Raw genomic sequence first — 17148 nt, forward strand, 5'->3', positions numbered from 1 at the left:
CCCTCTGCCATGATGAAACTGGAGCCGTCAGAGTTTAAAAAAAGAACACTGTCAGAGTGAAGGCACCACATCTTGGCAAGAAATGCTTAACATAGTTTCCACCGTCACCAAGCTCTCCTTCCTACCCCACACCCTGCTTCTATTTAAATCCCAGGCACTTCACCGGACTGTACTCATTTCAGCCAGTGCCCAGGCTATCTGCAGAGAAGGGGAGTAGCATGGCTCCAGGAGAGAAGAAAGGGGAGGAAGGGCCAGCGAAGAGCCCCTTCCGGAAGGTACGCACAGCCACCCTGGTACTCAGGTTGGCCCGAGGTTGGCAGCAGTGGGCAAATGAGAACAGCATCAAGCAGGCCCAGGAACCTGCAGGCTGGCAACCTGGAGGGACCCAGGACCCACCCCAAGTTCCTAAACCGGTGATATATCCCACTCCCCTCCAGAAAGATCATAGTGTCCTAAAGCCTCCATCCCAACAGCCAGAGGCACATGGAGATGGACAAAACTCAGAGGGAACCTCTGAGGCCTCCCATATCAAAAGGAAAGGGGTGACCAAAACAGTTGTCAGCAAGGCTTACGAGAGAGGAGGGGACATGAGCCACCTCAGCCACAGGTACGAGAAGGACGGTGACTTGCCTGAATCTGGGCAGCCAGAAGATGACATCGACAGAATCCTCCACAGCCATGGCTCCCCAGTGCGGAGGAGGAAGTGTGGCAACCTGGTGTCTGAGCTGACCCAAGGCTGGAAAGAGATGGAACAGGATGAACCCAAGTGGAGGAGCGACAGCATAGACACAGAGGACAGTGGCTACGAAGGGGAGACAGAGGAGCGGCCTAAGCAGGAAAGAGAGCACGTGACTGCTGCCCGAATCAAACGCCCCATGCCCTCCCAGTAAGTGAATGTACCCTTCTGCTCCTTATTACTGTTGCTGTCCAGTCTATTCTGACACATGGCAAATCCCATGTGTGTCAGAGTAGAACTGTGTTCCATAGGGTTTTCAGTGGTTGATCTTTTGGAAGTAGATAGCCAAGCCTTTCTTCCAAGGCATCTCTGGGTAGACTTGAGCCTTCCACCTTTCAGTTAGCAGCCAAGCAAGTTAACCATTTGCACCATGCAGGGACTACTCTCCTCCTTCTACCAGAATTGTCATCTAGTCCCAAACAGCTCTGGAAACCAAGAGAACAGGGAAGTACTACCAAAGTTAGAGTGAGAATCTCAAAGATTGGGCAAACAGTGAAGGTCACATCTGGACACACACCCCTGAGCTAAAAAGGCCATGCCAACCTCAGACAAGGACCATACTACTTTGTTTCTCTTTTCTGTTTTGAATTGAAACCCAAGTTTTAGCCTCAATAAGGATGAAGCCAACAAAGAGAAGTGTCTGTTTTGGGTGAATTTTATGTCATTATATAATGAATAACAAATTGGCTTATTTTTCTGGAGACAAAAAGCGCTTGCTGATAGACTGATCAGGAAAATCTCACCCTCGCCCAAAACCAAAAAAAAAAAAGCAAGCCCATTGTTGTCAAGTCAATTCTAACTCATAGTGACCCTATAGGACAGAGTAGCATTGCCGCATATGGTTTTCAAGGAGTGCCTGGTGGGTTTGAACTGCTGACCTCTTGGTTAGCAGCCATAGCACCTAACCACTACACTACTAGTGTTTCTGGCCTATATGTAATATCACCAGGAGATACTTCTACCCAAATAGCATGCATGGACACAGATCTCTATAACTCTGTAAACAGGTGAGCGGCTGCTGTCTAAATTGAGAGTGAGCTCTAGAACCAGACAGACTCAAGTTCAAATCCCCCTCTGCTCTTTTTCTGAGCTGATGTCCTCATTCGTAGTAACCCTGCGGGATAGGTTCTGTCCTATTGGGAGAAGTAAATGAGATTAAGGCTCCCAAACACTTACCACAGTGCCTGCCACGTATATTCAATATATGAAAGCTATTATCACGCATGTAGATTCTACTACTTAGCAACTTTTCAAACTTTCACAAAAGAAGTTTGCTATTTGTAAGTAGAGATGCTAGTAAAGCTAGGTAATTAAAATATCCCATTCCTAAAACATTTAGTTGTCAAATAAATACACACACACATTGACTCAAACTGAGCCATTTATTCAGTCAAGAAACACATGTTTTATTTTAGACAACAGCTCCACTTTAATATAAAGTCAGGATGTCTCACTCTGCAACCACAGGGCATCAAAACATGAAGAAGACCCTGATGTCATGAATGCTTATAAACCGACGCCCTCTGGGAACAGTTAGATGTGTTTCCAGCATCTAATGAAGCATCCAGGGCCCTGGTGGCACAGTGGTTAAGCGCTACAGCTGCTATCCAAAAGGCGGGCAGCTTGAATCCACCAACTGCTCCTTGGAAACCCCATGGGGCAGTTCTACTCTGTCCTATTGGGCCACTGTGAGTCAGAAGCCACTTAACAGCAACGAGTTTAGTGAAGCAAACAGAAAGAACACAAAATTGGTTACCTAATTTAACAAAAAGCTGTCGTACAGTTGGTGACTTTAAAAGTGTTTTGATAGAAGTAGAACTACTGTATATTGCAAACTTTCGGCATAGTGGTTAAGAGCTTGGCTGCTAACCAAAAGGTCAGCAGTGTGAATCCACCAGCCACTCCTTGGAAACACTATGGCAGTTTTACTCTGTCATAAAGGGTTGCTAGGAGTTGGAATCGACTTGACGGCAAAGGGTTTTTTTTTGTTTGTTTTTTCATGAAAAATAGAATGGCAACCTTAAGTAAATGTAACAGCGTGTCATACATTCAGTGTATGACATGTACTGTGCGGGGTATTTTGCATGCACTGTTTCTTTCACGTTCACAACTCAATGAAATCGGTATTATCCCTCTGAAATTTAGCAAGGTGACCTAGCAAGTTAGTTAGGTGACTTCACTAAACCGAGATCTGCCCGACACCCAATGCAATGTTTTGAAACCCGGCATGGTGCTAATCCTCTCTGGTGCCTCAAGGGTGTGCTGAGGGTCTAGATTTACACTTTACTTACATTGGCGAAGTGGTTAAGAGCTCGGCTGCTAAACAAAAAGTCAACAGTTCGAATCCACCAGTTGCTCCTTGGAAACCCCATGGGGCAGTTCTACTCTGTCCTATGAGGTCGGTATGAGGCGGAATCAACTGGACAGCAGAGGGTTTGGTCTGGTTTTGGTCTTACATTTATCTAGCAATTCACCATCAGAAGTAGCTATTTTACCAGACCTATGTCTCACTTCTGGCCCTGTAGATTTTCATGGGAGAGGTGATAAAAGAAATTGAATAATTGAATCCAACAGAACAAGGATTGTCGGCACCTTCTAAATTGGCCAGAAGTAAGGAGATGAGAAGGAGTCCTGGTGGTGCAATGGTTAAGTGCTCGGCTACTAAAAAAGGTCAGCAGTTGGAACCCACCCAGGCTCCGGCTCCGTAGGAGAAAGACTTGGCAATCTGCTTCTGTAAAGACTGTTGTGTGCCATGGAGTTGATTTAGATTCATGTCGACCCTATATGACAGAGTAGAACTGCCCTGCACAGTTTCTTTACGGGAGCAGATCATCAGGTCTTTTCTCCCTTGGAGTAGCTGGTGGGCGGCGCTTTACTGCTGAGCCACCGAGACTACCAAATCCCAAACCCATTGCTGTGGAGCTGATTCTGACTCACAGCGACCCTATAGGACAGAGTAGAACAGCCTCAAAGGCATTCCAAGGCTGTAATCTTGACCAAAGTAGACTGCCACATCTTTCTCCCATGCGTTTGAAATGCTGACCTTATGGTTAGCAGCCTAGCACTTAGCCACTGCACCACTAGGGTCCTTGCCACCAAGGTTACAGCCTAGGACACTTTACAAGGCAATTCTATTCTGTCACATGGTGTTGCTATGAGTTGGAATCAATTCGATGGCACCTAAAACAGCAACAGGGAGGTAAGAGTTGGTGTTAATCCCCTACACATGGTAGAGCTGGACTCTTCTTTGTCACTTGTCTAAGCAATTTTCATGTATTGATCCACTTACTCTTCTTAACACTCTCATGGAGCAGGCACAATCATTCTCTTCATTTTATAGATGGGAACATGAGACAGGAATATTAGGGAACTTAAGATTATATAGCTCATGCATTTGAACCCAGGCTTTCTGGCATTGGAGCCCATGATCTTGACCACTGCTCTAAACTGGTTTACTCAGAAGTGGGAACTGGCACACAGGACTCTTCTCAAGGTTCCTGAAACCAGGCATGTACACGGGCCCCTTCAGAGTGTGATGGAGAGTACAGAAGCTTGGGATAAGAGATGATTAAACATGAATCATGGTTACTTTGGCAAATCCTGAGCCTCTGTGTCCTCATCTAAAAAAAGGATACGATCAGTCATATTTCATAGTTACTATGATATTGTGTAGGTAAAACAATGGATCCAGAGGAGTTGCTTAATATGCTGTATCTGTTACAATGCATGGGGTCAGTCAGGCTCTTCATGGTGCAAGGAGCTTGGCTGTTTGGGATGGGGATGGGAGGAAAAGGCTAGTCAAGTTAAATCTCTTCTTTCCTTCTTTGGTTCCTTTCCCCCAGTCTTAGAGTACACAGGGTACCAGACTGCTGTATATAGCAACAGCAGCTTTTAATGTCAATGGTAATCCTACTTGTGCTCAGGAAATTTCACAAGAAGACTCATGGGACTTCTTGTCTGATGGGACTATCATTATTGCTTGAGAGACAGAGAGTGGCATTCTTGAACAAGCCAATATGAAAGGTTTTTGTTTTTGCTTTTTTTTTTTTTAATACAGGCACCATTCTCTCTTTCTCCCATATCCCCAAAAGGGAAAAAATTATGTATCATGGATGTTTAAGCAGAAAGATAGAAAGAGTTTTTTTTTTTTTGGTGGTTAAGATGTTCTATGGATAATAAAAAAAACAAACAATTCAGATTTGGTTAAAAAAAATGCAGAAATTTTTTTACCAATAGTGGTTTTGCTGTGAAAATGGTTTATATTTTGTCTTATTTTTTAAAATACTCAGCCTTTTGATTTTATAACTGTACTACTCCTTCAGTCCTATTCCTTTAGACTAAGGGAATTAGCTCCCTCTCCCACAGAGTAAAGATGGAAGGTTAAAATACCAATCGCTCACCCAACCTCTCTTGCAAATTCTAATTAAAAAAAAAAGTAATAGCTGAGCATGAGGGTGCCATCATATAGATAAGGGAACTGAAAAACTTATCGAAGACACACAGCTTATCAAGTGGTAAAGTTGGGAAGTCTGATGCAGAGCTGGTGTTACTAACCACTATGTTAGACTGCCTCTCTCAAGTTAGAGAATAGGCTAAGGGAATAAAATGGTTAGGAAAGTGTCATCTTAATTAATGAAATCCCATTAAATTCCAAAGTGCAGTGCTTTGGCACAACTGTATTGATGGACTTAGCTAAAAACTGAGGCAAAGTTATGGCCTCCTACTACCTACCCCTATCTATAGAGCTTGGAACCCTTTTCATAGACTGTAAGGACAATTACAAGGTAACTGCAATGAGAGTCATAGGCCTGGCTCTCAAAGCTAGTTGATAATGATCGAGAGCATAATCGCTGATATTCACACTGCCATTTGAACATAGTTGTCATGCTACCATGCTTCTGATGTGACCCAATGGATTCCACGCTTCCTTTAATAAAATTAGCTACACGGACTGTGGGGAAAAGCAAGCAATTCAATGCACAGAGAAATAAACTCACCCCAGCATTTCTCTGAGATGCTGGGAAGGTGGCTGAAGTCCCTTGCTTTACTGATTGAGAAGGGTGCCTGGGTAAGGAGGAGAGATGCACCCTCTACTGGAGATTGATGGAGTGAGGCAATGCTAGCAGATCTCTATGTTGTTCACACAGATTCAAGACTTAGACCAGAAAAGCTCGCCTCTAGGCCCCCTGACATTTCAAAGTTGTTGATGCAGGTGAAGGGCACCTACCGAAGAATGTTTTAGTGCCAATGAACTTGATTAGGTTTGAAATATACCTTCTAGAACTTTTATTTCCTGTGGGTTTTATGACATATGTAATAATTTGCCCATTAAAATTATTACTAAAAAAATGGTTCCAATATGCAGTTGGATCATAGTCTCATCATTTTGCTAAAGAGTCCTAATCAGATAAGAAAGCAGCACTCAAACTGATGTCATTTTTAGAGTTGACAGATAAGAAATAATTTTCAAAATCTTTTTTCAGTGAATGAAGCTAGGCTTTCCAAGATGGATTGCTTATAATATTTAGTAGAATTACTTACCTTGCACATAGAGGGATGGGGGAAATATTTTTGATTGGTTATAGGAAAATCGGTTTAGTAAAAACGAGGAGACTAAGAAGGTAGGTTGGGATTGCTGTCGTTTTTGTTAGGCACCATCAAGTCAGTTCCGACTCCTAGTAACCCCTGGCTATATACAACCAAATGAAACACTGCCTGGTCCTGCGCCATCCTCACGTGGTTGCTATGTCTGAACCCATTGTTGCAGCCATTGTATCAATCCATTTCGTTGAGGGTCTTCCTCTTTTTCACTGATGCTCTACTTTACCAAGCAGGATGTCCTTCTCTAGGGACAGGTCCCTCCTGACAACATGTTCAAAGTATGTAAGATGATGCCTCCTCACCCCATCCTTCTAAGGAGCATCTGGCTGTACTTCTTCCAAGACAGATTTGTGTGTTCTTCTGGCAGTCCATGGTGTACTCAGTATTCTTCGCCAACACCATGATTCAAAGGCATCAATTCTTCTTTAATCTTCCTTACTCATTGTCCAGCTTTCACATGCATGCTTATGAGGCAATTGAAAATATCATGCCTTGGGTCAGGTGCACCTTAATCATCAAAGTGACATTTTTGTTTTTCAACACTTTAAAAAAAAGGAAAAAAAAACTTTAAAAAGGTGTTGCAAAAGGCGCAGCAAATTTGCCCAATGTAATACGTTGTTTGATTTTTTAACTGCTGCTTCCATGGGCATTGATTGTGGATCCAAATAAAATGAAATCTTTGACAACTTCAGTATTTTCTTCATCTATCAGGTTTGAATATTGCTATTCTAAAATATGGAGCCCTGGCGGTGGAGTGGTTAAGCGATATGGCTGCTAACCAAAAGGTTAGCAGTTTCAACCCACCAGCCCCTTCTTGGAAACCCAATGGGGCAGTTCTACTCTCTAGGGTTGCTATGGGTCTGCTGGATGGCGATGGATGGATTCTAAAATATGGCTGAGGTGTCAGTCATTGAATATTGGTTTTCTTCCTTTAAATTTATACTAGACTGTCTTTCTAATGCTTAGCCTAAACTATTACATTTTTACTTAAAAATTTAAATTAAAAAACCAAAAACAGGATAAACTGGTATATTGAGTCTTATATCTGTTGACCAAGAAGATATTCAGGGTAAAAGACTTTCTAACATTTAAACCTGATACTTAAAAAAATAATAAAAATAAAAACAATACATAACGTTTATAAGAAAATACCCATTTAAGGTGAACTTCCCCTTAGTATTCTTTCATATGTATATATAACTGGAAACGCTAGTGGCATAGTGGTTAAATGCTGCAGCTGCTAACCAAAACGATCGGCAGTTCAAATCTACCAGGCGCTCCTTGGAAACTCCATGAAGCAGTTCTACTCTGTTCTATAGGGTCACTATGAGTAGGAATCCATTCGACAGCAACGGGTTTGGGTTTTTTTTTTTTTCGTATATAACTGTGTATATAGGTTTTGTACGCTGCTTTATTTTCCATTTAATTTTGTCATACTTTTTTTTTTTTTTTTGGTCCATGTGGCTACAATAAATCATAGCGTTATTGTATGTAGTAGTGTATTCTCAGTTCAAATTCTACTTTAAGGCTGAAGCTGAGTCTAGCAAGTAACCAAAACCAAACCCAAACCCGTTGCTGTCAAGTTGATTCCTACTCATAGGGACCCTATATGACAGAGTAGAACTGTCCGTAGGGTTCCCAAGGTTGTAATCTTTAAGGCGCTGACTGTCCCTTCTTTCTCCCGCTGAGCACCTGGTGGATCCGAGCTGAGGTTTCGGTTATCAGAGGCGCTCTTCACCACTGAGCCACCAAGGCTCCTTTCAAAGTGCCAACCTTTCGGTTAGGAGCAGAGCGCTAGGAATTCAGAACCGTTAACAGAATGAGAATTTATGAAAGCTCGCCATCTAGTGGACATCACTCCTCTTGGCAAAAAATACTAATTCAAGTATGCGTGCCTCCCTATTCTTAGGTGTTTAGCTCCTCCATTTGGATAACTAGGTTTCAGAAAGTGAGTTTGACTCTGAGGGATACCCAAATCTGATCTGTTCTTGTCTTTTGAATATCAAATTGTGAGAGTCTGAATAGCAAGGACAGGCTTTCCATTCAATAAGTAGTTTCAACACTACTCTCCAATCCGATGCTTCAGTAAGGATGCCACTTGGTTTGAGGGAGGAGGACAGTGGGCCACTTGTGAGGATGAGGAGTACAAATCCAAGAGTTCATGGTTTACCCATTAAGATAAAGAGATGTAGGAAAAATAACTAGGAGGTTGGTGTGAGATGGAGCCCTGGTGTCATAGTGGTTAGGAGCTTGACTGCTAACCAAAAGGTCGGCAGTTCGATCCACCAGCCTCTCTTTGGAAACCCTGTGGGGCAGCTCTACCTTGTCCTGTAGGGTTGCTATGAGTTGGCATCCACTCAACAGCAACAGGTTTTGGAGGGAGATACAAAAATGACAGGGAAGTCTTTTAAAGGCAAACTTTATAATTAGGTGTATACTCTCATAACATTACTGGCCTACACTTTCCATTTCTTTTTTTAATAGGAAAATGCACTCCAAATTCCAAGGACAGACTCACACATGTTTGAAACACACATTCATTTGTTAGAAACTGTGCCAGTGGCATCACTGCATGAGTGGAAAGAACAATGATTTTGGCCCCGGACAGTTTTGGGTTCAAATTCTGGCTCTGTCACTGATTTAGGGCAGTATTTCATAGTAGTTATGAACATGGGTTCTGGGGCCAGGTTTAACTTTGGATCATATCCCAGCTCTAACACTTAAGAGCTTTGTGACTTAAAGCATGTTACTTCTCTGGCCTCAGTTTCCTCGTCTGAGAAGTGGATATAATACCTATCTCATAGGATGGTTGTGGAGAATATTAATGAAAAGTAGGAGAAAGCTAATACGTAATAAGTGTTCAGTAAATGTTACCATTGCTAGCTGGTGTTTTCAATCTGTACAACTTGATATTTTAAAATCTGTGGTGCCTCACTGATGCTAGTATAGATATGCTCTCATTAAAAATTTATATATAAAAATTTACATGAGAGAAAACTGCAGTGTGTGTGTGGTGGAATAAGCCTTACTTTGGGAAATAAACAGGCCTCAGCATTCCTGTAAGTGGATTCCTTTAATGCATAGATAAGATTCTAATTCTAAAATGTAATTAACACACGGCTTTCAAGATACACACATTTGCATAACTATGTGTAAGGAGGATTTAAGAGTTTAATATCATTACAATGCTTAAAACGTCACTTCTGTTCAGAGAAAATAATGTAGAAGATATACACCAGAATTAATGAAAATGGTAGCACTGTGTATGATTTTTCTTCTTTCATTTCTAGGTATTTTTGTATTATGTGTACACTTTTTTATCATGAAAAAAATTACATTAAAATGCATGTGGGCAGGAGGTATAAAGGGGAAGAAGCAATAATCGGGTGTTAAAATATCATTATGTTGATTCTTCGCCCTTTCTCCCCTTTTAGGGCAAACAGGTTTACAGAGAAACTCAACTGCAAGGCCCAACGGAAGTACAGCCAAGTGGGCAATTTGAAAGGGAGATGGCAGCAGTGGGCTGATGAACACATACAATCCCAGAAGCTCAATCCTTTCAGTGAAGAATTTGATTCTGAGCTGGCCATGTCCACCCGCCTCCACAAAGGAGAGGAGGGCTATGGCCGACCCAAGGAGGGAACCAAAACTGCCGAAAGGGCCAAGCGAGCTGAGGAGCACATCTACAGAGAAATCATGGACATGTGTTTCATTATCCGCACAATGGCTCACCACAGACGAGATGGCAAGGTCCAGGTTACTTTTGGAGATCTCTTTGACAGATACGTACGCATTTCAGATAAAGTAGTGGGCATTCTCATGCGGGCCAGGAAACATGGACTGGTAGACTTTGAAGGAGAAATGCTATGGCAAGGCCGAGATGACCATGTCGTGATTACTCTACTAGAATGAACCTTTGATAACAAAAGCCAAACTTGACCCATTACTGTCTTAACGCTAAACGCTAATGCTTTCACAATTAAAATGCAAACTGCTCTGTAATAAGTTAGTAAATATTAAATAATTTTTACCTGAAGACTTTTTAGTGCTCTATTTCTATGACATTTGAAGACTTGAAAAGCATACAATGAAGCATTTCAGAAAGCATGGTGTCATTAGTATGTAACAGTATTGATAATCCACTTACTCTTTTAGGCAAAAACGTTTGGCTCTTCATTGCAGAAATTATTGTAGATGTTTAATTAACAAATATTACATGTAAGAAGAATATTGGCTTTAAGTAAAGGCCAGCAGAACATATTATGATGGCAACATTATTTTTAAGTAGAAAACTATAGAAACATTTCCATTAAGTTTGGCAAAACTAACCTTAAAATACTCCAAGAAGTTTGTACTATTTATCACAGTATCACTTACAAAATACATATATAAAAAGTTAAGTTTTAAAATAAGATGCTGAAATTGTTGAAGTTCCACCGTGGACTTGGTATTCAATAGGTTTCCTGGTAGGAGTTAGCCTTCCTCTTTCCCTGTGATTTGAGCAGGTCGCATAAAAACACACCACTGGTGCTCTGAGAGCCAGCAGAGAAGGTGGTTGTGTTCACTTTTGCCCAGAGTAGAGCAGAGGTGGGAGATTCAGATGTACTTGCCTTTGGAGGACTTCCTGGAGAAGTGCATCTTTTTTTCCAAAACCAGTCATGCTGCTTACATTTATATGCCAATGAACAATGAAAGAGAAATACAGAAAATTCCATGATGAAACAGTGTGTTCTACGTAGAAGAATCTCATAGAATCTGGGTAAATGGGTAAATTAGAAATGGATTTGAAACATTTTCATTTGCCTCATGTTGTAACAAAGAAAACTTTATGAAGTGTCTGAAAGTCCTAAGACAGCAATATTAACCTGGCCAAAGTAAAAAAGCAGTTCTTTAATGCAGTGGCAAAGAAAAAATTGGCACTCATCTGTTATCCTGTTGTCCAGCTTTTTTTTTTTAATGAATACATTTAACATACTTGATATAATTTTAACTTATAAGGTCGGTGTGAATCCGAATCGACTCACCAGTAACGGGTCTAGTTTTTTAAAATATATAATTATAAAAACAGAAAAAATGTCAGATGATAATTCTTACTGAATTCAATGAAAGTTAATAAAATGCATTGATATTATAGCATTTTGGTGTTAACTAGATTAATTAATGTCAAGTTGTGACATCTCAAAACAATGCAATCACAATTGTTCGGTGTTAGGTTTAAAATAAAGTATAGCTTAAACTACTACAGAAATGATCTGTTTTCACGTATGATTCTCTTTCAAACTGAAAGTTCATATATCTTCTTAAAGAAGAAAGTATATGCGTTTTTGTTTCCACAATAGATTTATAATGACTAGAATTGCGTATAAAATGTATTCTTCTATCACAACAGTGAAACTTATGTCAAAATTTAAAGGCAAATGGCACAATAAAAAATTTTCTTGTACTTTGTTTTTGCTTATATACTGCCGTTTTTAGGTTACATTCCACAATACCTCTTGTGTATGAAATACAACAAAATTACAGAGTGCAACTGGGGTATCGGCATCAGTAGAGTACTTAGACCAAGGCTTCAGGAGTTCTCTTTATATATATTCAAATCTGTAACAGTTTATACAGGCACTGACATAGATTACTCAAAGTTCAATTAGTTTGAATTTGAGGATAGTGTAAAGTCCTCTTTCAGAGACTCTATATTAACCAATGCTCTTCTGAGCAAAGTGTGGCTATAAAGATGGAAAGCTAGTTTGCTCAGAGGAAAATGCCTTCTAGGTGACAGGCACTTCTGACAAGTACCTCGTTAGGTAGGTATCATCATAAGAGCTGGCTTGTTATACTCATAGCTTGTAGATTTTTCTGCTTTATGCCTATGGTATTTCATTTCATTGTCATGCTACTGTTTCCAGGTTTGGCAATCAAAAAAGATTCTCTATCAACCAAATGATACTATTGCCTAAGGTGCACTGAAAAAATGAAAAAAAAAAAAACAACAGTGGCGATGGTTGTACAATGTGGTGAACATAATTAATGCCACTGAATTGTACATGTAAAATTGGCTGAACTGGCAAATGCTTTGTTACATTTATGTTACCACAGTAAAAAGCAAACAAACAACAAAAAAGCCCATGATGAGATAAATCCATAGTTGAAAAATTTGGGACATTTTGACAAAAAGGAAAACAAGTGGAGCTCAGGTCACAAATGGGCTAATGAAAATCTTTTATAGATATTTTTAGTCACCAAAACAATATATGATAGCACATAAAATGTGTTACCAACAGCACTTTACCACTAAACCAAATAAAAACTTTACCACTGGTGATCCTAAATTCACAGTAATGAGGGCTGTACAACTGACTTCCAGATCATCAGGGTTTTGTTTTTCCAGACTTCCAATCTGACGTTAAAAGGGTTTTGCTCTGTTCAAATATATTTTTTCCCTTCTTCTGGACCTCCATTCAAATGTTTGATGCCTTCCAGCCTTTACAAACTTTTACAAGCTTTTATAAAGTTCTATGGACTTCCTGATTCCCAAGTTCACCATTTTATCCCTCTGCTCACTTAAGAAGCACATTCTCAGTATGAGGTTTATTATTCTTTCCACACTGTCCTGCATAATGAGGCTCCACCTAGTTTGCCTTCTGCTTTCTCCTTTCTCTTCCCAAACTCTAGTTCCTTCTTTTTGTAACTACTACCAATGGGAATAAAGGAAGAATACTGGTGCTGTTTCTCATGACATAGGAGTTAATTCTGTGTAAACTAGAATTGTGTCAATGGGAACTCATGCTCAGGAAAGGGCTGCTGTGCCACTCTGTTCAAGAGGAGGAGACCATCTAGTCCATGCTAAATAAAGTTGTCCTTCCATGTAGATGTGACTTTTCATATCCCATTTATTGAGACTACGTCTTACATACTATGGACGTGTTATCAAGAGGGATTGGTCCCTGGAGAAGGACATCATGCTTGGTAAACTAGAGGGTCAGCGAAAAAGAGCAAGGCCCTCAAAAGATGGATCGACACAGTGGCTTCAATGGGCTCAAGCATAACAATGATTGTGAGGATGGCACAGGGCCGGGCAGTGTTTCGTTCTGTTGCACATAGGGTCATGTTGAGTCAGAACTGACTCGACGGCACCTAACAACAACAAATTTAAGATACACCCGTCATGAAGATTTTCTCCTGTTTTTAAATAGCTTTGTTTTACCTTTCACATTTAGATATACAATCTGTAAACGATGTTAGATGAGCCAAGACTTTCTGTTCCATACAGATATTCAATTAATCCAGCACCATTTACTGAAAACTATCATCTCTACTGTGCAGCAGTGTCATCTTTTTAAAAAAATCAGGTGGCTGTGAAGGTGTTTTCTGGACTTTTGATTTTGACCATTTCTTTGTGTATACACGTACTACAACATCGTCTTACTCAGCTTTTTAAAAGATCTTGTTATTTGGTATTTTAGACCATCACCTCCGTCTTCACTATTGCCTTAGCTATTCTTTGTCCTTTATATTTCCATATAAATTCCATAATCAGTTTAATTTACATGAAAATAAACCTGAGATATTCACTGAATATACAACTAGTTCCTGACTTACTACAGGGTTCTGTTCCAACAACTCTGTCGTAAATCGGTTCTAAGTCAAATACCTAATTTGTTTTTTAGTTTTTCATTATTATTGCCTTTTATTATCAGTATCTTTATAAATCCAATCTTTTCCTTTGTGGGTTGGAAACATTGCATATAAACTTACAGATATATTTTAATACATGCATTAAAAAATACACAAATCATAAAAAAATTTACTCTGACAATGAAGAAGTTGGATGATGTTGGCGAATCAGTTGCAGTAATAACTCCACTGTGGTAGGTTCTGGGCCATCTGGATTATCCCTGAGATTCGGGGTGGCATTTCTAGTCAGAAAAAATTAGGGAGAATTGTCTGTATGGTCCCTTTTTATTTCATATACTTTGTAGTAACATCTCACTCCTTCCTAAATCTGCTTATCAACTTCAGCAAAGCCATCATCGTTTGGATCCATATTTTCAAGCAACTGCAGCCCCTGATTTAGTTCAGAAAAAAAGCTCCAGGTAATCCTTTCACTGTAATATTACTACTGATATCCCATTACCGTGGAGTTGACTCCAACTCATAGTGACCATATAGACAGAGCAGAGCTGTTCCATAGGGCTTCTAAGGAGCAGGTTATGGATTTGAACCACTGACCTTTTGGTTAGCAGTTGAACTCTTAATCACTATGCCACCAGGGTCTCCGATGTACTAAAAAAAAAGGAAGTAGTACGTACAGTTCGTGTAACTCAAATACGTCATAGATCAATTGACAGAACTGACATCCTTCACTGTTGTCTTCCAAATCAGAAGTATGGTATATGCTTCCTAATTTGGTCTTTGTCACAACTTTTAGTTTTGGGTTTAGAGGTCTAGCACATCTTTTGTTACATATCTGATGTTTTCAATGGCATTAGAAATGGTATCTTTTTAAACTTCGTTTTCTATTTGTTGTTTGTACATAAAAATGAAGGGTTTTTTTAATTTTGTTTTTTGAACTTGTATTCAGTGACATTGCTAAATCGACTGATTAATTTTAGCAGTTTGATCCTTTTTAGGATTTTATGTCCACAATCATCTTATCTATAAATGGCATTTAAATTTCTTCTTTCCCCAGTCCTTATGCATTTTTTTCTTTCTTCAATGCACTGGTTAGAAGTTCCTGAACAATGCTAAATGGAAGTGAGATAGCAATTAACTTTGTCTTGTGGCCTATCTTGGGGAGACAGATTCAATAATTCACCATTAAATACGAAGCTTTCTGTATATTTTTTCAAGGGTAATTTTTTTTATCAGACTAAGGAAGATTCCCCTTTTTTTTTAGTTTGCTAAGTTTTTTTTTTTTTGGAAGTCATAAACGGGTATTGAATTTAAATTTAAGCAAATACTTATTTTGCTTTCATAAAGACGGTTATGTAATTTTTTTCCTTTTTCTGTTGTGCTAAATGACACTAATTTTCAAATGTTTAATTACTCCTGCTTTCCTAGAATAAGCCCAATTTAGTTATACTATTTTATTTGCTAATATTGTATTTAGGATTTTTGCATCTATATTCACAAGAGAGATGGTTCTGTAATTTTCTCTTTTGGTAAGAATTATAAGGTTTCTGGTATCGAGGTTGTGGTAGCTTCAAAAAACAATTTGAGAAGTATGGCCCTGGAAGAGTAAGAGTGATAGTCTTTCTTCCTTAAATACTTAGAAGAATTAACTAGTGGAACTATCTGGGCCTGGGATTTTTGTGGGAAGGTTTTTTTTTTTTTAAATGAACAGAGTCAGTTCCCGTAATACAAAATTTTTATTTCTTCTTGGGTCAGATTTAATAGTTTTCCAAAATATTTTTCAGTTTCACCTAGATTGTCAAGCTTATTGATTCAAAAATTTTCACAGATTTATAGGTTGTAATGGTGTCTCCTCTTAAACTCCCAACAATGTAATTTTTTTTTCTTGCTCAATCTTGCTAGGAGTTCACGATTTTATTAACATTTTCAGAGATGTTCTGTACTATACATTTGTTGTTAATGTAATTTCTGCTCACATTTTTATCTTGGTCTGTCTTCTGTTTTCTTTTGCTTTAATTTGCTGTTCTTATTGGAAGCCCTGGTGGCGCAGTGGTTAAATGCTACGGATGCTAACCAAAAGGTTAGCAGTTTGAATCCACCAGGTGCTCCTTGGAAACTCTATGGGGCAGTTGTACTCTGTCCTATCGGGTTGCTCTCAGATGGAATCAGCTCGATGGCAATCTTTTTTTTTTTTTTAATTCTAGTCTCTTGAGATGGAAGCTTAGAACATTTTCATCTGCCTGTCACATAATAAAACTATAACCCTGAATTCTACCTCAGGCATCCTCTTTTCACTTCATTCCATAACCTCCAAGGGCATCTCATGTATAAGATATGACTTCAACATCTACCTGTATGTTGTTTTTAAATCTTTTTACCTATTAGCATAGAATAGTAAATGCCCCTCTGGCCCCAAATCTAATCTCCAATTTCTCAAATCATACAATAGGGTCCATAACTAATGTGATTTCCTCATCCTCTTCTTGTTTCTTCTCTTTGTACATCACCCATCTTGATGAATAATATGCTCAATTCTAAGTAAGAAACTTGACAGCTATCCTTAATTTGTTCTCTCTGATATCCAATCAATAACCAAATGCTATCAATCCTAATTTCTAAATTTCTTTCAAATTCATGTCTCCTTATCACCACTGCACTATTCTCATTCAGGTCTCATAATTTTTTCTCTGTACTATATACTACAGGCTTGTTTATCAGCCACCTTGTTTCTAGTTTTTTTCTCTACTAATCTATTTTCCACAGTGATCCTCCTAAAATGCAAATTTGATCATATCAGTCCTCCACTCAATGTTCCTAATTGCTCCTACAGGGTTAAAAAAAAAAAAAAAAAAAAATTTCTTGGCATTGCATACAACAAAACTCTTAATGACACGGAACTTAACTCTACTACAGACCTTCCAACAAAAAACAACATACTTTAGAAATATCAACTGACTCTCACTCTCCCACACGCCAAGTGCTATCGAACATCTTCATTTTCTAAACTGCCGTACTTCCTCCACCTGGGACGCACTCTTCCATCACCACCACCATCATCACATTAATACAGGCAACTACAAGCATTTTTATACACAGAAGATAGCAGCATATTTAATAAAAGATTTCTTAGGTTATGAAAGTAATTTAATATTCAATAAAGCCAAACTCAAATGTGTATATAT

General features: G+C 39.1%; 1 protein-coding gene across 1 annotated transcript; it reads left to right on the forward strand.

The window, feature by feature from the left end:
- The first annotated feature begins 218 nt into the window (after window positions 1-218).
- Window positions 219-10261, forward strand: ABRA (actin binding Rho activating protein). The gene is made up of 2 exons (XM_049854303.1): window positions 219-886; window positions 9772-10261. Exons 1-2 carry the CDS (start codon window positions 219-221, stop codon window positions 10247-10249), a joined length of 1146 nt encoding a protein of 381 aa, XP_049710260.1. The 3' UTR covers window positions 10250-10261.
- Window positions 10262-17148: the final 6887 nt, after the last annotated feature.

The sequence above is a fragment of the Elephas maximus genome, chromosome 15 (assembly GCF_024166365.1).
Source record: "Elephas maximus indicus isolate mEleMax1 chromosome 15, mEleMax1 primary haplotype, whole genome shotgun sequence".
In the NCBI taxonomy this organism is placed as follows: Eukaryota; Metazoa; Chordata; class Mammalia; order Proboscidea; family Elephantidae; genus Elephas; species Elephas maximus.

Bases quoted from the DNA above. Each gene is read 5' to 3' on its own strand.
- ABRA (XM_049854303.1), top strand. From the start codon at position 219: ATGGCTCCAGGAGAGAAGAAAGGGGAGGAAGGGCCAGCGAAGAGCCCC. The intron at 887-9,771 runs GTAAGTGAATGT...CTCCCCTTTTAG, and splicing joins AAACGCCCCATGCCCTCCCA to GGCAAACAGGTTTACAGAGA.